Below are 19,442 nucleotides of genomic sequence, written 5' to 3'. Positions count from 1 at the left end.
CAGTGCCGTAAAGCCAACGACTGGGCTTGGCTGGGCTTCCTGTCAAGGGTGGGCTACTGATTTTCTACCTTGTATATGCTGTGGAAACATAAATAATTTGTCTAGAATAAGCTTACCAAGTTTACCAAATACCAAGACATTGGTGGAGGATTCTGCACCCAACTAGTGCTGTGCTACAGTTGAAACAGACCTTTGATTTCTTATGTCTAGCAGCTCTCCATCAATGTATTACCTGGAGACCATTGGACACATACTCCTTCGATACTCTTTCTATAGAGATATTTGAAAAAAACATATCCTCCCAATAATCAGGAGGTATTCTGGCCTTTCCAACACTACTTATCTCCAGTGGCTGGCTGCTTAAGGGTGAACAGGGCCTCTGCTTAAGGGTGAACAGGGCCTCTGTGGCTCAGACTGGTAAGACAGTCTGTTATTAACACAGCTGCCTGCAATTACTGCAGGTTCTAGTCCCACCAGGCCCAAGGTTGACTCAGCCTTCCATCCTTTATAAGGTAGGTAAAATGAGGACCCAGATTGTTGGGGGCAATAAGTTGACTTTGTATATAAATATACAAATAGGATGAAGACTATTGCTAACATAGTGTAAGCCGCCCTGAGTCTTCGGAGAGGGCGGGATATAAATGTAAATAAAAAAAAAACAGATTGTGATTACAGCACAGTGGCTAGATTCTGTGTAGCAGCACTGGGGATTCATCAGAAACAAGTGATTAATCCATTATTAGTTATACAACCAATGTAGCAAACACTTTTGCATTACTACTCTTTTGCATTTTAGTATTTGATGACTATAGGCCTCACAGTTTAAGGATTGATATTATAGTATAGCCCAAGTGTAACTGACAGATTGGATGCAAAATTGTAATTTTAATATAGATTTTATCTGTTATTTATTTTATTCTAGAATTTTCAACTGGATATTCCTTGAGTGTTTTTATTTGTTCTGGTCTTTGACTATAATAAACTAGATTTGATTTGATAAGTATAAATGTATTCAGGGGTGAAATGGTCCCAGTTTCGACTGGCTCAGGCGAATAGGTAGCAGAGATTGGGGCTGGATCGCCGAACTGGGAGTAATGGCTGGCTAGCCATGCTCCCAAACCGATTCACGGCCCGCAGTCATGCTATCATTGCCTGCCTTCCATGCTACCTTCCTGGCATCCCAGTGGCCAGCTTGCGAAGGCAAGCAAGTGGAACCCCATGTGAATGGCAGGCAAGCATGACAGGGCTGCGGGGAAGGAGCTAGCACCTTACTCCCTTCCCCGAAGCCCTGCCATGCTTACTTGTCTTCCATGTTGCCTTCCCGGTGTCCAGCTTGCGAAGGCAGGCAAGTGGAAGCCCACATGGAAGGCGGGCAAGCATGGCAGGGCTGCGGGGAAGGAGCTAGCAGCTTACTCGCCTCTCACTCCACTCAAGCAGCAGGTTCTTTGCTCAGCCCCGACAAGCTATGCATCCATGGTGCCTGCACCATTATCCCAAGAGAAGCAGAGAAGATCATCACTTCCAAGTAGACAAGCAGATGTAGCAAGCGTATGCCGCGCTGTGGGAAAAATGAGAGGCCCTGTTGTCCCTCAGAGCCTGGCGCTGCTTGAGTGGGGGGGGGGTAGGGGCGAGGAGAATGGCAAGACTCAGGGAGTAGGTCATGTGGAGCTGGCTGACTCAGGGCTGCTCAGAAGCCGCCCCTGTGGCTGCTCAGAAGCCGCCCCCGCTGCTGCCAGAAGTTTGGGTGCTTCGGCTTCAGATCGCTCCCTCCCTCCCTTTCTCTCTCTAACACACACACACACACACAAAACCAGAGGTTGGAGAGCTCTCTTATTTGCTCTCTCTCCAAGCGTCTCATGCACAGCCCATTTGAGGAAAGGGCACGCATGGTTGGGCCCATTTGGCTGCAGGAGGAGGCCCGGGTGGAAGGTGGCTTTTTCTTCAGCATCTCCCTCACCTCTTTGGATTGCCCTGCAAGGGGGAGGCTCTGCCTTTGCAGAAACAGGGTGGGTGGTTTGTACAGAGTATTGGCGGGGGGGATGCGCGGCCCTCCAGGATGAAGAGCAGGGCAAGAGAAGGCTCCAAGGTTCACCTGGGCAGTGGAGCCAGAGGGAAACTCAAAAGCGTTGAGTGCTTCAGAAAGGCAGAATGTGCTTTTGTGCAGCTCCTGGCTTCTGTGACATTCTGTGAAAGACAGAATGTGCTTCTGTGTCAGAATGTGCAGCTCCTGGCTCTAACAGTGAGTGACGTGAGTGATGTCAAGTTGGCCATGCCCACTCAGTCACATGACCACCAAGCCATGCCCATAGAACCTGTAGCAAAAAAAATTAGATTTTATCCCTGAATGTATTCTTATTTTATCTGCCACTTGGCTTAATCAGTACAAAGTCTTAAAAATGCCTTGATCTTGATTAATTATTATTACTGCTGTTTTATTCAGATTCATACCATGTTTCCCAGAAAATAAGACCTTCTCTTCTATTTTTTTGAACCCTGAAATAAGTGCTTGGCCTTATTGTCATGAGCTCAAAAGCCCAATTAGGCTTATTATCAGGGATGTCTTATTTTGGGGGAAACATGGTATTTTACTCCTTGTAATCATGTTAACACTTCTCTTTATCTAATCCTCTCATTTAATAGAATTAAATTAAAAGTAAGGCTGGATTGGTGAAATTGGTATACTGCCTTATTTTAATGAACAGCATATATATACGGACTCCAATTTTGTTTCAATTTTTTAGATTGGAGGAATAGAAGAATACAAAATTTGTAAGGGTGTTAAAGAAGGCCGGATCACTAAACCTGTTGTGTGCTGGTGCATTGGAACATGTGCTACTATGTTCTCTTCCGAGGTAATATCTATAGTAAAGAAGAAATTATTGAATCACTGGCAGAATTAGTCTGTTTTAATTAAGGGTGAAGGCCATTCAAAACACAAAGTCTTCATTAATTTTGTTTCTAACAGTCACTTGCTATTTTTTCATAAAATGAGACTTCGAAAGCTGGATCTTACTCCACAACCCTGTGAAAGATCTAATAACTACCTCTTTGCCCCTTTGGTAATCAACCAGTCTTTGTATCGTCTACAGAATCTACACTATCACTATCATTCAACATGCACTACTTTAATTCTTTAAAAATTTATAAAACATGTATGAGTTATTAATTTTGCATACTGTGTAGTTATTGATCCTCATGATCATTAAGATCTTCATTTAAGGCCAAGTGTTCCTGCCAAATGAGATGAGACAAATGTCCACAAGAACCCTTTTTCAAAGGGGAGAGGGTTATCCCATATGTGGAATTCCTTCCACATAGAGGCTCATTTTGTGCATATGGTTGTCTTGCTACCAAGTAAAGATTGCTTTATTCCATCACACATTTTAGATGTAATTTTATTGGTTTCAGTTATTATTCTGTATGCTGTTAGTCTCACTCTGATTGTATGGCTGCGTTGTTTTTACTATTTATAGCTAGTTTTACTTTCTTTTATTATACATTCTTTTTGTCATTATTCTGCTTTAGTATTTTATGTTTTATATGTCCCTTCTTGATAACAGGTACAATTTGGTCATGCTGGAGCATGTGCCAATCAGGCATCTGAAACTGCTGTAGCCAAGAATAAAGCATTAAAAGAAGTGGGTGTCTTTGTACCACAAAGCTTTGATGAGCTGGGTGACGTAATCCAGTAAGTGACATTATGACAATAATCATGATATATCTGTTGGGCTTCTGAAGACAATCTGAGAAATAGTAGGATTAATTTAGGATTAATCTGGATCTTAAGAATAGAGTCAGTCATCCTTTGATGGATTACATGGTGGATTGCTCCCAGAATTATAAATGAATTCTTTACTATTCTTTACTATTATTAACTCTGTGCAAACATTAGTAAACAGATAGGTGAATCAAGCTACATGTAATAAATATCATAAGAATTGTTTTGCCCATTGCTGGAATATTCTTTACTAACGGGCAAAGCAAGATGAATAGAAATCTCACATTGCATGAATTTATGGTTGGAATAAGATGTTCAGTGAAACCATTCAAAATAAATCCTGGCTTTAAAAAACCCATTGCTTAGTAAAATAGATAAATTACACTAAGGAATGAGGAGGTACTAGGTTTGCAATGTATCCCCTATTATCTTTTGAAACACTTAACACACCTTCTACCTTCAGTCAGTGAAAATTTGCAAGAATGGATTTGGTAAATTTTGCTAGCAGCATAAAATCATCAAAAGTCCCTTGACTTAGTGCAACTTTTAGTTTGTTTCATATATCCTTTGCTTTACCCTGCTACAACCTTTCCACAACCTGATCTCTTCAAATAAGTTATATTGAAGGACAGGCGGTAGTATGCAACTAATTTTGTTCTAGTGGAATTTATCTGGTATATATAGCCAAATATATTTTATTGAATAATTCATCAAATGTACATACTAAAGAAAAGGAAATTAAGTACTACATAAAATGGTGTTTCTCAATCTCAGCAATTTTAAGATATCTGGACTTCAACTCCTAGCTGGCATGCAAGTCTACTCATCTTAAAGTCTCTGAGCTTCAAAAACACTGAGCTACAACAAAATTGGAATGTATTGCTTTTTACTTGTAAAAAAGTAAATATAAGTACAAGTAAATACAAATACAAGTATTTAAAAGGTTTAATAAAAAAAAATCATCCTCCTCAAAAAGGAAAAGTCAGGTGAAATTTTATTCAAGTATGCTATAATACGATATCCATATTTCTGGAGCTTAAGAAAATGAAGATAGCAATAGCAATAGAATTTAGACTTATATACAGCTTCACAATGCTTTATGGCCCTCTGTAAGTGGTGTAGAATCAGCATATTGCCCCAACAATCTGGGTCCTCATTTTACCCACCTCAGGAGGATGGAAGGCTGAGTCAACCTTGAGCCTGGTGAGATTCGAACTGCCAAATTGCAGTCAGCCGGCAGTCAGCAGAAGTAGCCTTCTGAGATGGATAATAAATACTATTCTAAAAATAGATTTTAGTTTGAGTTAGAAATTAAATTCTGCCAAGGAATTACAAAAGTCTTTTTTTTATTTTGAGATTTATGGAACTTGGAAATATTGAGCTATAATTGTAGGAAAATATAGATATATAAAGAATAGCGGATTGAGTGTTAATTGATTATTGGCTTTGCGGAGACTTAAAAATCCATGAGTATAAAGACATGATTCTCGAAGTAGATATAACACAAACCAAGGAAATAATCATTGGTTAAATCTGTAAGAAATTAACATTGCTTTCTTTCCTTTTGATAGATCAGTGTATGAGGATCTGGTTTCTAAGGGAGTAATTGAGCCAGCACAGGAAGTTCCTCCTCCAACTGTGCCAATGGATTACTCTTGGGCAAGGGTAAGTTTACTCTTAATAGCCTAGAAGAGGTACACATGGGAGGTGAGTAGCTGAATGAGCTTGAAATTCTTAAAACATGCCATGTAGATCAGCTTTCCCAAACTTTCTGGGTCGGCGGCCTGACGGGTAGGGGGAGGAGATTGTTTTGTGTTAATGTTTATTCAATTTCTATATCGCCCTTCTCCCGAAGGACTCAGGGCGGTTTACAGCCAACTAAGAACAATAAATACAAAAGTTAAAAACACATTTAAAAGAATAATTTAGATAGGCTGAATATACTAAAAACTATTAAAATCCCCATTAAAACTATTAGGCCAGTCCTGCACGATGGAATAAAAGAGTTTTCAACTCACGCCGGAAGGCCCGGAGGTCAGGGAGTTGGCATATCCCTGGGGGTAGCTCATTCCAGAGGGCTGGAACTCCCACAGAGAAGGCCCTCCCCCTGAGAGTCGCCAGTCGACATTGTCTGGCCGACGGCACCCTGAGGAGGCCCTCTCTGTGGGAGCGCACTGGTCGATGGGAGGCCACCGGTAGCAGGAGGTGGTCCCGTAAGTAACCCGGTCCTAAGCCATGGAGCGCTTTAAAGGTGAGAACCTTGAATTGCACCCGGAAGGCAACCAGCAGCCAGTGCAGCCTGCGCAGGATAGGTGTTATATGGGAGCTTCGAGTCGCTCCCTCAATCACCCACGCGGCTGCATTCTGGACCAGCTGGAGCCTCTGGGTACTCTTCAAGGGGAGCCCCATGTAGAGAGCATTGCAGTAATCCAGGCGGGAAGTGACAAGGGCGTGAGTGACTGTGCATAGGGAATCCCAGTCCAAGAAGGGACGTAACTGGCGTATCAGGCGTACCTGATAAAAAGCTCCTCTGGCGACGGCTGTCATATGTTCTTCTAACGACAGTCGTGCATCCAGAAGGACGCCTAGATTATGAACCTTCTCCGTGGGGGCCAAAGATTTGCCCCCCACAGTCAGCAATGGCCTCAGGATGCCGGCATCCACAGCCACTCGGTTTTGGCTGGGTTGAGCTGGAGCCTGTTTTTCCCCATCCAGACCCGTATGGCCTCCAGGCACCGGGACATCACTTTGACGGCTTCACTGGGGTGGTTTGGGGTGGAAATGTACAGCTGTGTATCGTCAGCGTACAGATGACACCTCACCCCAAAACCACAGATGATCTCACCCAGCGGCTTCATATAGATGTTGAACAAGAGGGGCGAGAGAACCGACCCCTGCGGCACCCCACATAAGAGGTGCCTCGCGGCCGATCTCTGCCCCCCTGCCAACACTGTCTGCTATCGGTCGGAGAGGAAGGAAGAGAACCACCAGAAAATGGTGCCCCCCACTCCTAACCCCTCCAGCCGTCGCAGCAGAATACCATGGTCGATGGTATCAAAAGCCGCTGAGAGATCTAACAGGACCAGGGCAGAGGAACAACCCCTGTCCCAAGCCCTCCAGAGATCATCAACCAGTGCAACCAATGCCGTCTCTGTGCTGTACCCAGGCCGGAAACCGGAGTGTGAGGGGCAGACGTGTGTATGTGTGCATGCACAGCTTCAGTCAGCTGACACATAGTAGAGCTGTGAGCGCCAAAGTGGGGCTGTGTGCCTGCCTCTCACATGAGTGGGGCTGCAAATGCTGGCGCCCACTGCTTCCACAAGTGAGGCTGCGAGAGCCAGCATCTGGTGCTCATGTGAGTTGGACTTTGTGCGCTGACTCACCAGTCACATGGTAGTGGGCTATAGCCCACAGATTGGGGACCCCTATATATTTGATTAAAATTAAATAGTCAGTTTAGTCCTGTCCATTATTTTCTTGCAAATGAATTACTTGAGTGAAGCATTGTGTGTGTGCGTGAGAGAGAGAGAGAGAGAGAGAGAGAGAGAGAGAACATATAATTGATAATATAATTAAAGCTTATGTTTTCATTGGGATAGTAGATTTTGAATTTTGTCATTAAGTACCATAGGTAGGGGCATCAGTAAGTCAACACTGTTTTATGGAAAAGCATGGTCTGGTCTACCATATCCTGCATTTTCCCTGAAAACAGGGCTGGCCCTATCTCTAGGCAGATGGAGGTAGCTAATTTTCAGTATCATTTGACTTTGGATCTTAGGAACTAATGATTGGAGAGGTGGACATGATATGCTACTTAATCTCTCAAATACTAAAATATTCGGAATTAGATTTCACTACAACATATTTTTATGGAAGAATATCTACCTGTGTAAGCCTGATAGGAGTCTGAATTGATAACAAGTTTACCAGCTCACTGAATATTAAGACAGGGCTGCCGTGTTTGGGATTTTTTAAACCATATTTTTGTTTTTTAGGAGCTTGGTTTAATCCGGAAACCAGCTTCTTTCATGACTAGCATTTGTGATGAACGAGGTCAGGAACTGATTTATGCAGGCATGCCAATCACTGAGGTCTTCAAGGAAGAGATGGGAATTGGTGGTGTCTTGGGTCTGCTGTGGTTCCAGAGAAGGTAAATTGTTTTTGCTGGTGGTTTTAGGGGAAGCTTCACAATATTATCTTACCTTTCTTTTTTGAGAGATTTGAGTGTTTTCAGGGTGGTGCTGATTCTGATTTTAAATAAAATAAATAAAAATTGAAATAATAATAATAATAATAATAATAATAATAATAATAATAATAATAATAATAATTATTATTATTATTATTATTAATTGGAATAAAATTCCCATTTCCACTTAAACTGTTGAGGGTTGACAGCTAAATTCCCGAGGAAGGTCTAGCTCTCTGAGAGATGCTGTCTAGGCTCTTCTAGACATAAATATGGAATAAATAAATGGTATTTATATTAGCAAATTCATAAAACAGTTGAGGGTTGAGTTGCTGACTTCTCATTCATTCCTGAAAGTTGCTCTTTTGAACATGGATGTCAGGAGAAGATGACAAAAATGGAAACAACTGAATAAAGATAGGATAATCATATAAATATGTATGAAAAGCATAAAGGGTAAAATGGATGAAAGAGAAGTATTGACCTGGCTTAGAGATACAGGCGACCTGTTTATCTTCTAGAGTTTACTGCAATATATGATTATACCTATGACAATATTGATAATGATGGATTTCTGACAGTGCCGTCTGCTAACACTTCTCTGTATAGTCTACAACTATAAGAAAAGGTGTATCCTTAGGTCTGGTTGCAAATTATGCAGAGTTTTGGTGATGCTCCATATGTTGGAAGCTCTAATGATGCACTGCATTATATGCACTTAAAGATGTTTTTCAGCATTCTCTGCAGAATGCAGGATCATTTCCCCGCATATAATGGATGAGGGAGGAAAGAATTATTTGAAATCTGAAGACTTCCAAAATATTCTGGTTTAGAATCATGACAGATGATATGTAAGCCCTTTTTTACACAGCATGGTTTAATATTTGAAAGTGTTATTAAAAAGAAGAAAAACAACATAAATTTCACATTAACTACTACATACCGTATTTTTCAGAGTATAAGACGCAGCTTAGTTTTTGAGAGGAAAATAGGGGAAAAAATATGCCTACCAGGTATTCATCTGGATAGCATCCTTAGCCTGGTCAGCTTCAGCACATTAGTTTGCTGGTTTATCCTGCTTGGGGATAAAAAACAGCTTCTAAAGCACAGCTGAGAAGGAGCAGCACTGAAAAAAGGAAGCAAAGCTTAGAAGATGAAAAAAACTTAGGGCTAAAAAAAACCTTCTAAGGCACAGTTGAGAGTCAGAGGGAACAGGCAACATGGAAGATGCTAGGGCTAAAAAAAAGCTTCTAAAACATAGCTGAGAGTCTACATGGAAGATTGCTTCACTCACTAGCGCCTCGTTAGGGCTGAAAAAAAGCTTTGAAAAAGCTACATTCAGAGTATAAGATGCACACAAATTTTCAGCTTCAGCTTCTTTTGGGGTGGGGGGATGCGTCTTATACTCTGAAAAATATGGTATATTGTAGAGCAATTGCATTATAATAAGCATGTTTAGGATTAAATGGATTTTCCCTGCTTTCCCTTTATCCAAATATTGATTTATGAAAATGTTTCATCAAAATGTATGCACTATATTGACTGGTAGGTATTCTTGGTAGTTTCTTGAGCCTCTTGCTTCAAATATACTGTAATTTAAGGAAAGTTTAGAAAGGACAAAATGTGATTTAACAGAAGCTGACAAGAGTTGTGAGACTTCCTCATTCAATGGAACCAATGGTCAAGTAACATATTCCTGACCCATTTTTTTAAATCATCCCTTTAGCAAATAGCTTATGCTATTTCTAAATAATTTTTAATGTGCAAGATGTGCTATTTCCTGAAAAAGAGCTTCTAATATGGAAACTACAAGTGCTTTCTTAAGTCATCTGTTCCCAGTTTGGCTTTCTGTAGATGCTGGTTGGGAAGTGTAGGTCTTGCAGTAACAATCAAACTAGAAGACATTAAATTAGAGAAAGCTGCCTTAACCTTTGAGTTTCTAGTACAAGTTGTTTTCTAAAAAGGACATCACATTTGTAATAACATCTTAATAATTGACATTAATCACCATGCAATTGTTTTAAAGGGAACTTTATAACTTTATCGTTGTCTCTTCAGGTTGCCTAAATATGCCTGCCAGTTTATAGAGATGTGTCTGATGGTTACAGCTGATCATGGTCCAGCAGTGTCAGGAGCCCATAATACTATTGTCTGTGCAAGAGCTGGAAAAGATCTTGTCTCCAGTCTTACATCAGGCCTACTTACAATTGTAAGCATTGCCAAGAGGTGGATGAAATTAGTGTATTATACTATTTGTAGCCAGGGCTCTTACTTCTCCACTTATAATTCACAACATATGCCAGTTTTGAAGAAGACGCTCCTGGACTGGACATCACTTCAGTTCTAGCATTTTGTCTGATGCTTCTGGAGCTGTGCTGACAAAGCTGATACCAAAGAATTTTATATTTTAAGAGAAACTACATTATACACAACACATATTTTGGGAAATACTGAGTTTCTGCTGGTTATTTCATGTAAAATGAGGTCACTTTCAGCTTGCTTAGGAGAATAGGTGTATTCAGCAGACAAAAGTAACTGGTAAGTTAAGAACACAGTCCTAACCAAAGATGATAAAATAGAAACTGCTGTTGGAATTTCCGAACTTATTGCTTGCCTGGTAGTGTAGAATATTACAACATTTCCTCTTATAGTGGAAATAGATAGTCTCAAAAAAGACAATTGTATCAGAAAGCAAATAAGTGCATATATTTGAAGCCCATTTATTAAACTGGTCAAATTTTTTTGGAAATTACCAAGATAGGTTTGGTTTTGCTCAAAATTCTATTTCTTCCCATGGATCCTGTTCTTGCTAAGAACGGTAAACCTGTGACTGAATTCCATAAGCTAAAGCTATAAGGAAAACAGACTGCATGGAAAATGTTTCTTCGTATAATAGCTGTCTCATGCTTCTGCTCCAAATGTCCATTATTATTAAGGAGGTTAGATGCTTTCTAACCTAGATCTAACTGACATACTCATTTCGTGAGTTGTTTGTATTTGTAGCCAAAGCAAGCAAAGGAGTTTGAAATCAGTGAAGCACCCTCTTTTGGATTTGTTGGGAGCAGTTTAACGAAACTCTATTATTTGCTGTCTCCATTTCTCCTGTTCATATTTTTAAGCTTGATCACAGGATTTTCTATGTCCTATCTTACTCCAGAAGAAAAATCTTTTCAGTTTGGCTTTTTCTCTGCTTACCAATGTCCTCCAGGGTGATCGTTTTGGTGGCGCTTTGGATGCAGCAGCAAAAATGTTCAGCAAAGCATTCGACAGTGGCATCATTCCCATGGAGTTTGTGAACAAGATGAAGAAGGAAGGGAAATTAATCATGGGCATTGGCCACCGAGTTAAATCAGTAAGTTGCTTGCCTGCTTAGAGAGGTGGTAGATTTCCACTGTTAGCAACATAGCTTAAATCCTGAATTCAGTTCAGGATTTCAAAGAATTAAGCCATGATGTGAAAATATTTTTGGTCCTGAGTGCTTGCTGGTTTTAAACTGTGTGGTTTCTTTTATTGTTTCTTTTAACTTTTTAGATCAACAACCCAGATATGAGAGTTCAGATCCTTAAAGATTATGTGAAGCAGAATTTCCCTGCAACACCTCTTCTAGATTATGCATTGGAAGTGGAAAAAATTACTACTTCCAAGGTAACATCTTTTTGTGACAGTTTTAACATAAAAGTACTTGGTTTCCCTATTTAAAACTACATCAGCTATTGTTATAAATATTTGTTATATGTTATAAACATATAAACATTACTAAATTTGAATGGCATGAGTTTGCTAAACTTCCTGTCCCTTTATATTACATATTATGATTAAGAGGACATTTTAAAAATTGCATATGACTGAAGGATAAAAAAGCATGTATTTCCTATTTTTAAAAGATTTCCTTTTAATTATCTGGAAGCTACACTTTTGCTTGTCTTAGACATCGAATAACATTGCATTAGCTTATAAAGTCTTACTTATAGAAATCGGAATCCAAAGAAAACACCAAATGCTGCCTGTATTTTCAAGACAGAGAACTTGATAACAATATATACTTTAAACAGAATAATTGAAGGTACTATGATAGAAAATGTTACTGCACAACTTAGTCAACTAATTATGTCAGCTTACATGTAGGGAACTTTACAAATTGTAGTTTAATTAATAGAATTAGGAATTATTTTCCAAACTCTGCCTTCAGTGCAGCCATAAGGGAACTTAAAAATAATCATATATGTGGTTTATTAATTTTTTTTGTTTTTGAGGTGTAACCATTAAGAGATATCACAAATGCTGGTGATACTTTCATCTGAATTAAAAATTCCTTTTATTGTTAAAATCTCATTTTTTTTCTCAACCTGCTCCAATCTAGAAACCTAATCTTATCCTGAATGTTGATGGATTTATTGGTGTGGCCTTTGTTGATGTTCTTAGGAGCTGTGGTTCTTTTACACGGTGAGCAATCGATTTCTCATTAATCTTTGTTATGGTTTAGAAGCTTGGTTATAATAAATCTCCCTTGCTCAACAATAATAATAGTCTCAGACATTCTGGATACAATGCATATAAAGGAAAAATGATGGAGACATTTGAGCTTCTTGACAGTATAGGCATTATGACCAGTTTCATTCATTCTGTTTAATTTTCTTAGGGTTATATTTGTGTTGTAATTTTTCTAAGAAAGGGATAAACACAGTCTGCATTCAGGTATCACTGTTAACCATAGAGACATGCTAACAATGACTGCATCTAGACCATGATTCACAATGTGGTTAATGAAAGCCTCACCAGTATTCTGGGACCATGGTTTGTTATAAGTTAGCATTTATCCAGTCTCACATTATTCAAATCCAAATATCATTTAATTAATTTTTCAAAAACATAAGATGCAAAATTAGCTAAAAGCATAACTGCCCCTGCAAAAAGTAATTTGTCTTCTCCATTTTTGTCATCCAAAATCTTAGCCCAAATAGCATATTTTAGGAATCAAAAGGGTTGGAGTTATTTTTTCTAACTCTGCTACCAAAGTTGCTTTATAAACCTCATTAAGCAAATATAACATGTAGGTTAAAGGAAAATAGTATAGACACGGTTATACTTTGAATTTCTTAATATCAGTGGGCCCCAGTTATGGCAATTTGATTTTAAAAAAGCAGGGAGCATCCTGTTTTATGATAATAGGAGATCAGTCTTTGACTAAACTTCACTTAATAACAATATGTTAAATAAATCAAAATTGGCTGGATTCACACATCTTAACCCAGAATATGGAATAGGATATTTTGTGAACTTGTGCCCTTGCCCAAATATCAAAGAAAATATGCCATGTTTCTCATGCCATTGTTTTGTAAAGTCTGTTCTGCAGACTTTATGAAACTTTTATTTAGCCGATTTAAAAAGAATTTCTATTTTTTTCTGCACATATAGATTATTGTATAATTTTAAAATGTAACATTTAAGTGTCATTTTTTTACTGCAGGGAAGAAGCTGATGAATATATTGACATTGGTGCTCTCAATGGCATTTTTGTGCTTGGCAGAAGCATGGGTTTCATTGGTGAGTCTTTTGTGTTATGCGGTAAAGCCAGATGAGTGATCTTGGGCTAACTACTCTTTCAGCTATGGGAAGGAGGCAATGCTCCAGGCCAGCAGTAACCAACTGGTGGTTCGTGGACCACTGGTGGTCCTTGAGAAAATTTTGGTGGTCCCCAGAAAAATTATTTGCATTTTTTATATTGCACTAAATCAGGGGTCCTCAAACTATACCCCCTGGACTGGATACATGCAATGAACACTTGTGTTGCTGCAGAGAGTCTCCCCCTTAAGGGTCTTTTTGTGTGGGTTGGGGTCTGCTTCAGCCTCCTGGTGTGGGGCTTTGGGTGAAGGCTCGAGGGAAGTGCCACTGGTGGTGAAAAGCCAGAGGGCCTTGTTCCAGTGGGACTACATCCTGGGCTGGAACTGGCTGACCATCTCAGCCAGTTAAGCCTCCAGGTGCCAGTACCTGATCTTGCACTCCTGCAGGTGTTCCCTCTGCTTGGAAAGCCTATGCTCCTAGTCCTCAGTGAGGTGCTTCTACTGAGCCTCCTTCTCGGTCAGATCCAATTTGAACTGAGCCAGCTGTTTTGCCAACTCTTTCTCATGGTGGCTGCTTAGCTCCAACAACTGTTTCCTGTTGGGGCCCTAAGGAGCCCGGGCAGGCAGGGTAGAAGTGGGTAGGTGGAGAGGGGTGAGTAGAGGCCGGCGAGGTGCCCCTCGATGTGAGTGACATCAAGTTGGTCATGGCCACCCAGTCACATGACTACCTAGCCACACCTACCCAGCCGGTCATTAAGCAGATCATATTAGTGGTCCACAGGATTTAAAATTAATTAATTAACTGAAGCAGTAGGCATGAGTTTAAATGGACTCCAGAGGATGGTAGAGGACAGGAAGGCCTGGAGAAATGTTGTCCATGGGGTCGCGATGGGTCGGACACGACTTCGCAACTAACAACAACAAAAGTGGTCCCTGAGATCCGAAAGGTTGGGGATCTTTGCTCCAGGCAACATCTGGACAGAAATGTGTATGCAATATACATGGAAGAGGATTCCAATCCCTTACTACCTGAGCAAAGAAGTCATTTTGCTCCTTGATTCCTCTAGAAAGGCTGTTTTTGTTTGAGCTATCCCTTTCCCCAAAATTTCAGACAATTATAGGGAGCATAGCAGTGATGTGACAAATATAGCATGAACACAATTTTTGAACCCTCTTTTCCTAATCTTGTATTGAGGAGGGTGTGCAGTTGAACCAAGTGTTAACCTTAATGGAGACTTACTATGTTAATTTTGTCTGTTATTTATTTCAAAACAAAAGAATTATTTTAGGGGTTTCACAAACTGAAGGGTTGCTTGTTTCTTCCTTAAAGCTCAGCGAACTCCCAAAGTATCTCTATTAAAGACCATTTGGTTTGTACTTTGTCTTCTATCTGCATAAGTGCTGTGAGATTTAGCTAGTGGGTATTTGGAATAAATAGAATGAAGTTCAGTTTCTACCATTTATGTCTTTTTAAAACTATATCCAAAGAGAAATATTAAATAAAAAACATTTTATTTTAGGACATTATCTGGATCAGAAAAGATTGAAACAAGGTCTATATCGTCATCCTTGGGACGATATCTCTTACGTCTTACCAGAGCATATGACTATGTGACAACTGAATGGAACAAAATGAATTCCTTTAATGGAAGACCAATAAACACGACTACACTATATGGCTTGGTTGTAAAACAGACTGAGTTGAAATTCTATATAAGGTTTTCTAGGCTTAGATGTGGATTCCATAAATAATGATAAACCAAAACATTCGCTATTTCCTGTTGTATTTAATATATTAAAGAAGTTGCACTGTCTTTGCTTGTTCCTTTATGCATGTTTATTTTGTCTTCCTCCCCTCACTTCAGTAATTCTGGCCAAATGTTAATGTTTTTTTATTTCAATCTGTGACCTCATTGGACTTGAAAAGCTAGAGTGAGTCAAATGGACCTGTATGATCAAAATGTTAAAAACTCCCCTTACAAGTTGTGTATAATTTTGTCTCTGTATCCTATATTTTATATTAATCATTAGTCTTTATTTCTGGTTTGAGGGACTACATCTATTATACATCTATAATAAGCCTTTATAAACCTGGTATATTTAAAAATGTAAAACATAACATAAGCTCATGTTCAAAACTGTGAACTTTGTGTGCATTCCAGTTTTTGTATTTATGCAGGTAATATTTTTAGTTGCATAAATACAAGTCCTATTATTTTTGCAGATGGTGATCTCTGAATATATCTGTGTGCACAAGACACTTCATCTCTGGATCTTTAATATATTCAAAACAATATTCAGTGCTTTGTTTATGTATTACAACCTAAGTCAAATAAAAACGTACAATAATAAATCATCTTTGCTAGATTTTGTGTTTTAATGAAATTTTGGCTGAGAGAAAGAAATGTTAAGAGGAGGAAATACACTAATCTGTATGTTGTTATTTCAGCATACTGATTAATGATTTCAAACTCTGGTGTTCGCAAACCCATGAAGAGCTCTCTTTCTCTCTCTCCCTCCCTCATCAGTGGAGTGCCCCAAACATATGGTTCTGGGTGACTTCGGTTTGCCTTTCCTGCATTCAGTTTCAGAAGTGACTCAGGAATTCATGATCTCCATGATTGCCATGGGCCTATTCCAGATTGTCACAGGTCTGATTCTTGTGCCACACACCAGATCTAATATTCTTATCAGAGCAATGACAAGGTGTTCTGGTGGGTACTGTTATCCACCCTATCATGGTCAGATCACACCCTGATATCCTGAGACTCTCCTACACCACCCCAGAGAGCCTGGACACACAAACAACCCAAGACTGATGGACCCAAATGGGTTTCAGAAAGATCTGGGGGATATCCTAAAGGATTTACTGCATAGTCCTGTTGCTGAAGCCTTAGTAAAGACCTGGAACCAGAAGGGCCACTGAGGCTCTGGACAGGATCACCCTCTCACACACTTCGTTCCCATCATTCTCTCTGCTTCAAAGAACAGTGGAAGGTTCTGAAATGGGTTGAGATTTCTTGAGTGACTCTACAGGTAAACAAAAGATGACTCTGACTGGACATGTCTTAGAGTCCCTATTAAGGCCTATCTCATGGTGATAAAAATGGTGAAACAAAAGTAGTTCTCTGCTCTTATTGCATCCACAGTGTCACCCACTGACCCTATTGCAAATCACTCAATCCCTCTTAGCCCAATAGGGCTAGAGCCATCATTGAATACCTGTCACATAAAATATCTCATATTCAATTCCAGTTAAAACCCTTGTATGGTGCTGGTCTTTGGGAGATGCCTAGGGAGACAACTTGCCCAGTAATTTGGGAACACAGCCACCAAAAAAGCCAATGCATTCCTAGGTTGCATTAAAGAGGGATAGAATCAAGATCACCTGAATTACTAGTACTGTTTTAAAAAGCCTTAGTAAGGCCACAATTAGAATACTGCATCCAGTTTTGGGTATTGTACAGTATTATAAAAAAGATGTAGAAAAAAAGATGTGGAAAAAAGCAAGAGGTTGAAGGCTAAAATATATGAAGAACATTTGAAGGAATTGGGTATGTCTTTCTAGTAAAAAGAAAGACTAGGAATGACATGACAGCAGTGTTCCAATATTTGAGGGGTGCCACAAAGAGGTCAAGCTATTCTCCAAAGCCCAGAAGGCAAGACAAAAAACAATGGATGGAAACTAATCAAGAAGAGAAGCAATGAAGAACTACGGACAAATTTCCTGATAGTTGAAAACAATTAAACCAGTGGAACTGCTTGCGTTCAGAAGTTATGGGTGCTCTAACACTGGAGGTGGAAGAGGCTGGAAGCCATTTGTTTGAAATCGTATATTCTCCTGCTTGAGAAGAGGATTGGACTAGAAAACTTCCAAGGTACTTTTCAACTCTATTTATCCTATGCCTATTCCTATTTTATCCTAGTCCTGTGATGGTGAACCTATGGCATGTGTACCACAGATGGCACGCTGAGCTATATCGGTGGGCACACGAGCATTGCCTTAGCTCAGCTTTAGCGCACATGTGCGTGCTGGCCAGCTGATTTTCAGGCCTTCCTGCCCCATCGGAAGTCGGGAAATGGGCCTACTGGGCCCACCATGCCATCGCATGACAAAAGCAGGGGGAGCACAGGGGGGTCATGGCGCATTGAATTATGGTTGTGGGTGGGCACACGCATGTGGGTGCTTTTGGCACATGATGGCAAAAAGGTTAGTCATCACTGTCCTAGTCTATTTGACTTTAACATATTTGGCTAAGAGATTAATTTATGTTCTAATAGTTTATCATATAAGGCTTGTACTCTTCTTTCAGCCATTCTAAGGTTAGATTAGATTAGTGTTGGAAGAAATGTCCCTCTGTTCCAAATGGGGAAATCACTCAAAACATGGAAATTGCTTGGAAACATAGTTTAATGGTGGACAGGACCATATGGGTTTTCTGTGAAAAATGAGCACATGGATGAAAAAGGGAGACAGATTTATACCTTCTCTTGGGCCTCACCTTGGAGCTTCCTGTTCCTGTGAAAGAAATGTATTCTGATTGGTTGTCAGACTTCCATGGGGCCATGCAGGGGTAACTTTGTAGTGTCTTGAGTCCCAAGCTTGATTGAATCTTGCTGGGTGATATAATCTCCCCAGGTGCCATGTGGTGAGTTCTGCTGCTAGATGGTAAAGGGTTAATCCTATCATATCCTGAGGGCCATGTCTTAATCCCATACCCTGGAGCTGAATGGGGGGCAGGAAGCTGCAGGGAGCTGCTTTGTCTTGAATAGAATAGAATAGAATAGAATAGAATAGAATAGAATAGAATAGAATAGAATAGAACAGAATAGAATTTTTTATTGTGTGATTGGACACACATGGAATTTGTCTTGGTGCATATGCTCTCAGTGTACATAAAAGAAAAGATACATTCATCAAGAATCATAAGGTACAACACTTAATAATAGTCATAGGTACAAATAAGCATTAGGAAAATCAATATCAATATAAATTGTAAGGCTACAAGCAATGAAGTTACAGTCATACAGTCATAAGTGGAAGGAGATGGGTGATGGGAACAATGAGAAGTTTAATAGTAGTGCAGATTTAGTAAATAGTTCGACAGTATTGAGGGAATTATTTGTTTAAAAGAGTGATGGCCTTCGGGGAAAAAAACAGTTTTTGTGTCTAGTTGTTCTGGTGTGCAGTGCTCTATAGCGTCGTTTTGAGGGTAGGAGTTGAAACAGTTTATGTCCAGGATGCGAGGGATGTGTAAATATTTTCACGGCCCTCTTCTTGATTCATGCAGTATAGAGGTCCTCAATGGAAGGCAGGTTGGTAGCAATTATTTTTTCTGTAGTTCTAATTATCCTCTGAAGTCTCTGTCTTTCTTCTTGGGTTGCAGAACCAAACCAGACAGTTATAGAGGTGCAAATGACAGACTCAATAATTCCTCTCCCTTTCTCAGCCAGGGAAATACAATATTCTGTCTTTTGAATATTTCGTTCTTCTAGGAGATGGGTGGGTGCTAATTTTTTTACATTAGGTTAGATTAGTTAGATTTCTTTCACATCCTTTTTTCCTATGACTCATTCTGTACACTCATCTTCAGAATTTCTCATTACGTCTGCATCTTTCATTAGATTTTCTCATAAACAATAAGATCCATCATACTTCAGACCTTTGCTACATATATTGTAAGAATGAATAGATATGCTTAAACCAAAATAGTACTTCACACTAAAAAAAACATAATTTAAGGTTTGTCACCCTTTTTGTACTCTTCACGTCATCTAATACAATTTCCCTGGATCAACAAAAATCAGGCATATATATTGATCTCAACTGCCTATCATGGCTCATCTAGACACATCTAATTGATGACCAAATATGGATTTTTCAGGCTCCTGTCTTGGTGTGCATATTTTCCAATGAGACAAACTGAGACAGGAAGATCATTTTATTACAATTTATCAGAATATTCAAACAAAA

At 39.5% G+C, this 19,442-nt stretch overlaps 1 protein-coding gene across 3 annotated transcripts in view; it reads left to right on the top strand.

The window, feature by feature from the left end:
* Positions 1-15,824, top strand: part of ACLY (ATP citrate lyase) — a 72,299-nt gene extending 56,475 nt beyond the window's left edge. For all 3 annotated transcript variants that reach the window (XM_058181637.1, XM_058181636.1, XM_058181638.1), the window contains 10 exons: positions 2,742-2,852; positions 3,561-3,688; positions 5,290-5,383; positions 7,714-7,868; positions 9,966-10,116; positions 11,116-11,259; positions 11,439-11,552; positions 12,268-12,350; positions 13,375-13,451; positions 14,989-15,824. In XM_058181637.1, the coding sequence (XP_058037620.1) occupies positions 2,742-2,852; positions 3,561-3,688; positions 5,290-5,383; positions 7,714-7,868; positions 9,966-10,116; positions 11,116-11,259; positions 11,439-11,552; positions 12,268-12,350; positions 13,375-13,451; positions 14,989-15,083 (1,152 nt within the window). In that variant the 3' untranslated portion in view covers positions 15,084-15,824. The remainder of the gene's footprint in view (positions 1-2,741; positions 2,853-3,560; positions 3,689-5,289; positions 5,384-7,713; positions 7,869-9,965; positions 10,117-11,115; positions 11,260-11,438; positions 11,553-12,267; positions 12,351-13,374; positions 13,452-14,988) is intronic.
* Positions 15,825-19,442: the final 3,618 nt, after the last annotated feature.

The sequence above is a fragment of the Ahaetulla prasina genome, chromosome 4, assembly GCF_028640845.1.
Source record: "Ahaetulla prasina isolate Xishuangbanna chromosome 4, ASM2864084v1, whole genome shotgun sequence".
Taxonomy (NCBI): domain Eukaryota; kingdom Metazoa; phylum Chordata; class Lepidosauria; order Squamata; family Colubridae; genus Ahaetulla; species Ahaetulla prasina.
Note: the sequence above shows the minus strand (reverse complement) of the source record. Positions and strands in the feature narration are given on the sequence as shown.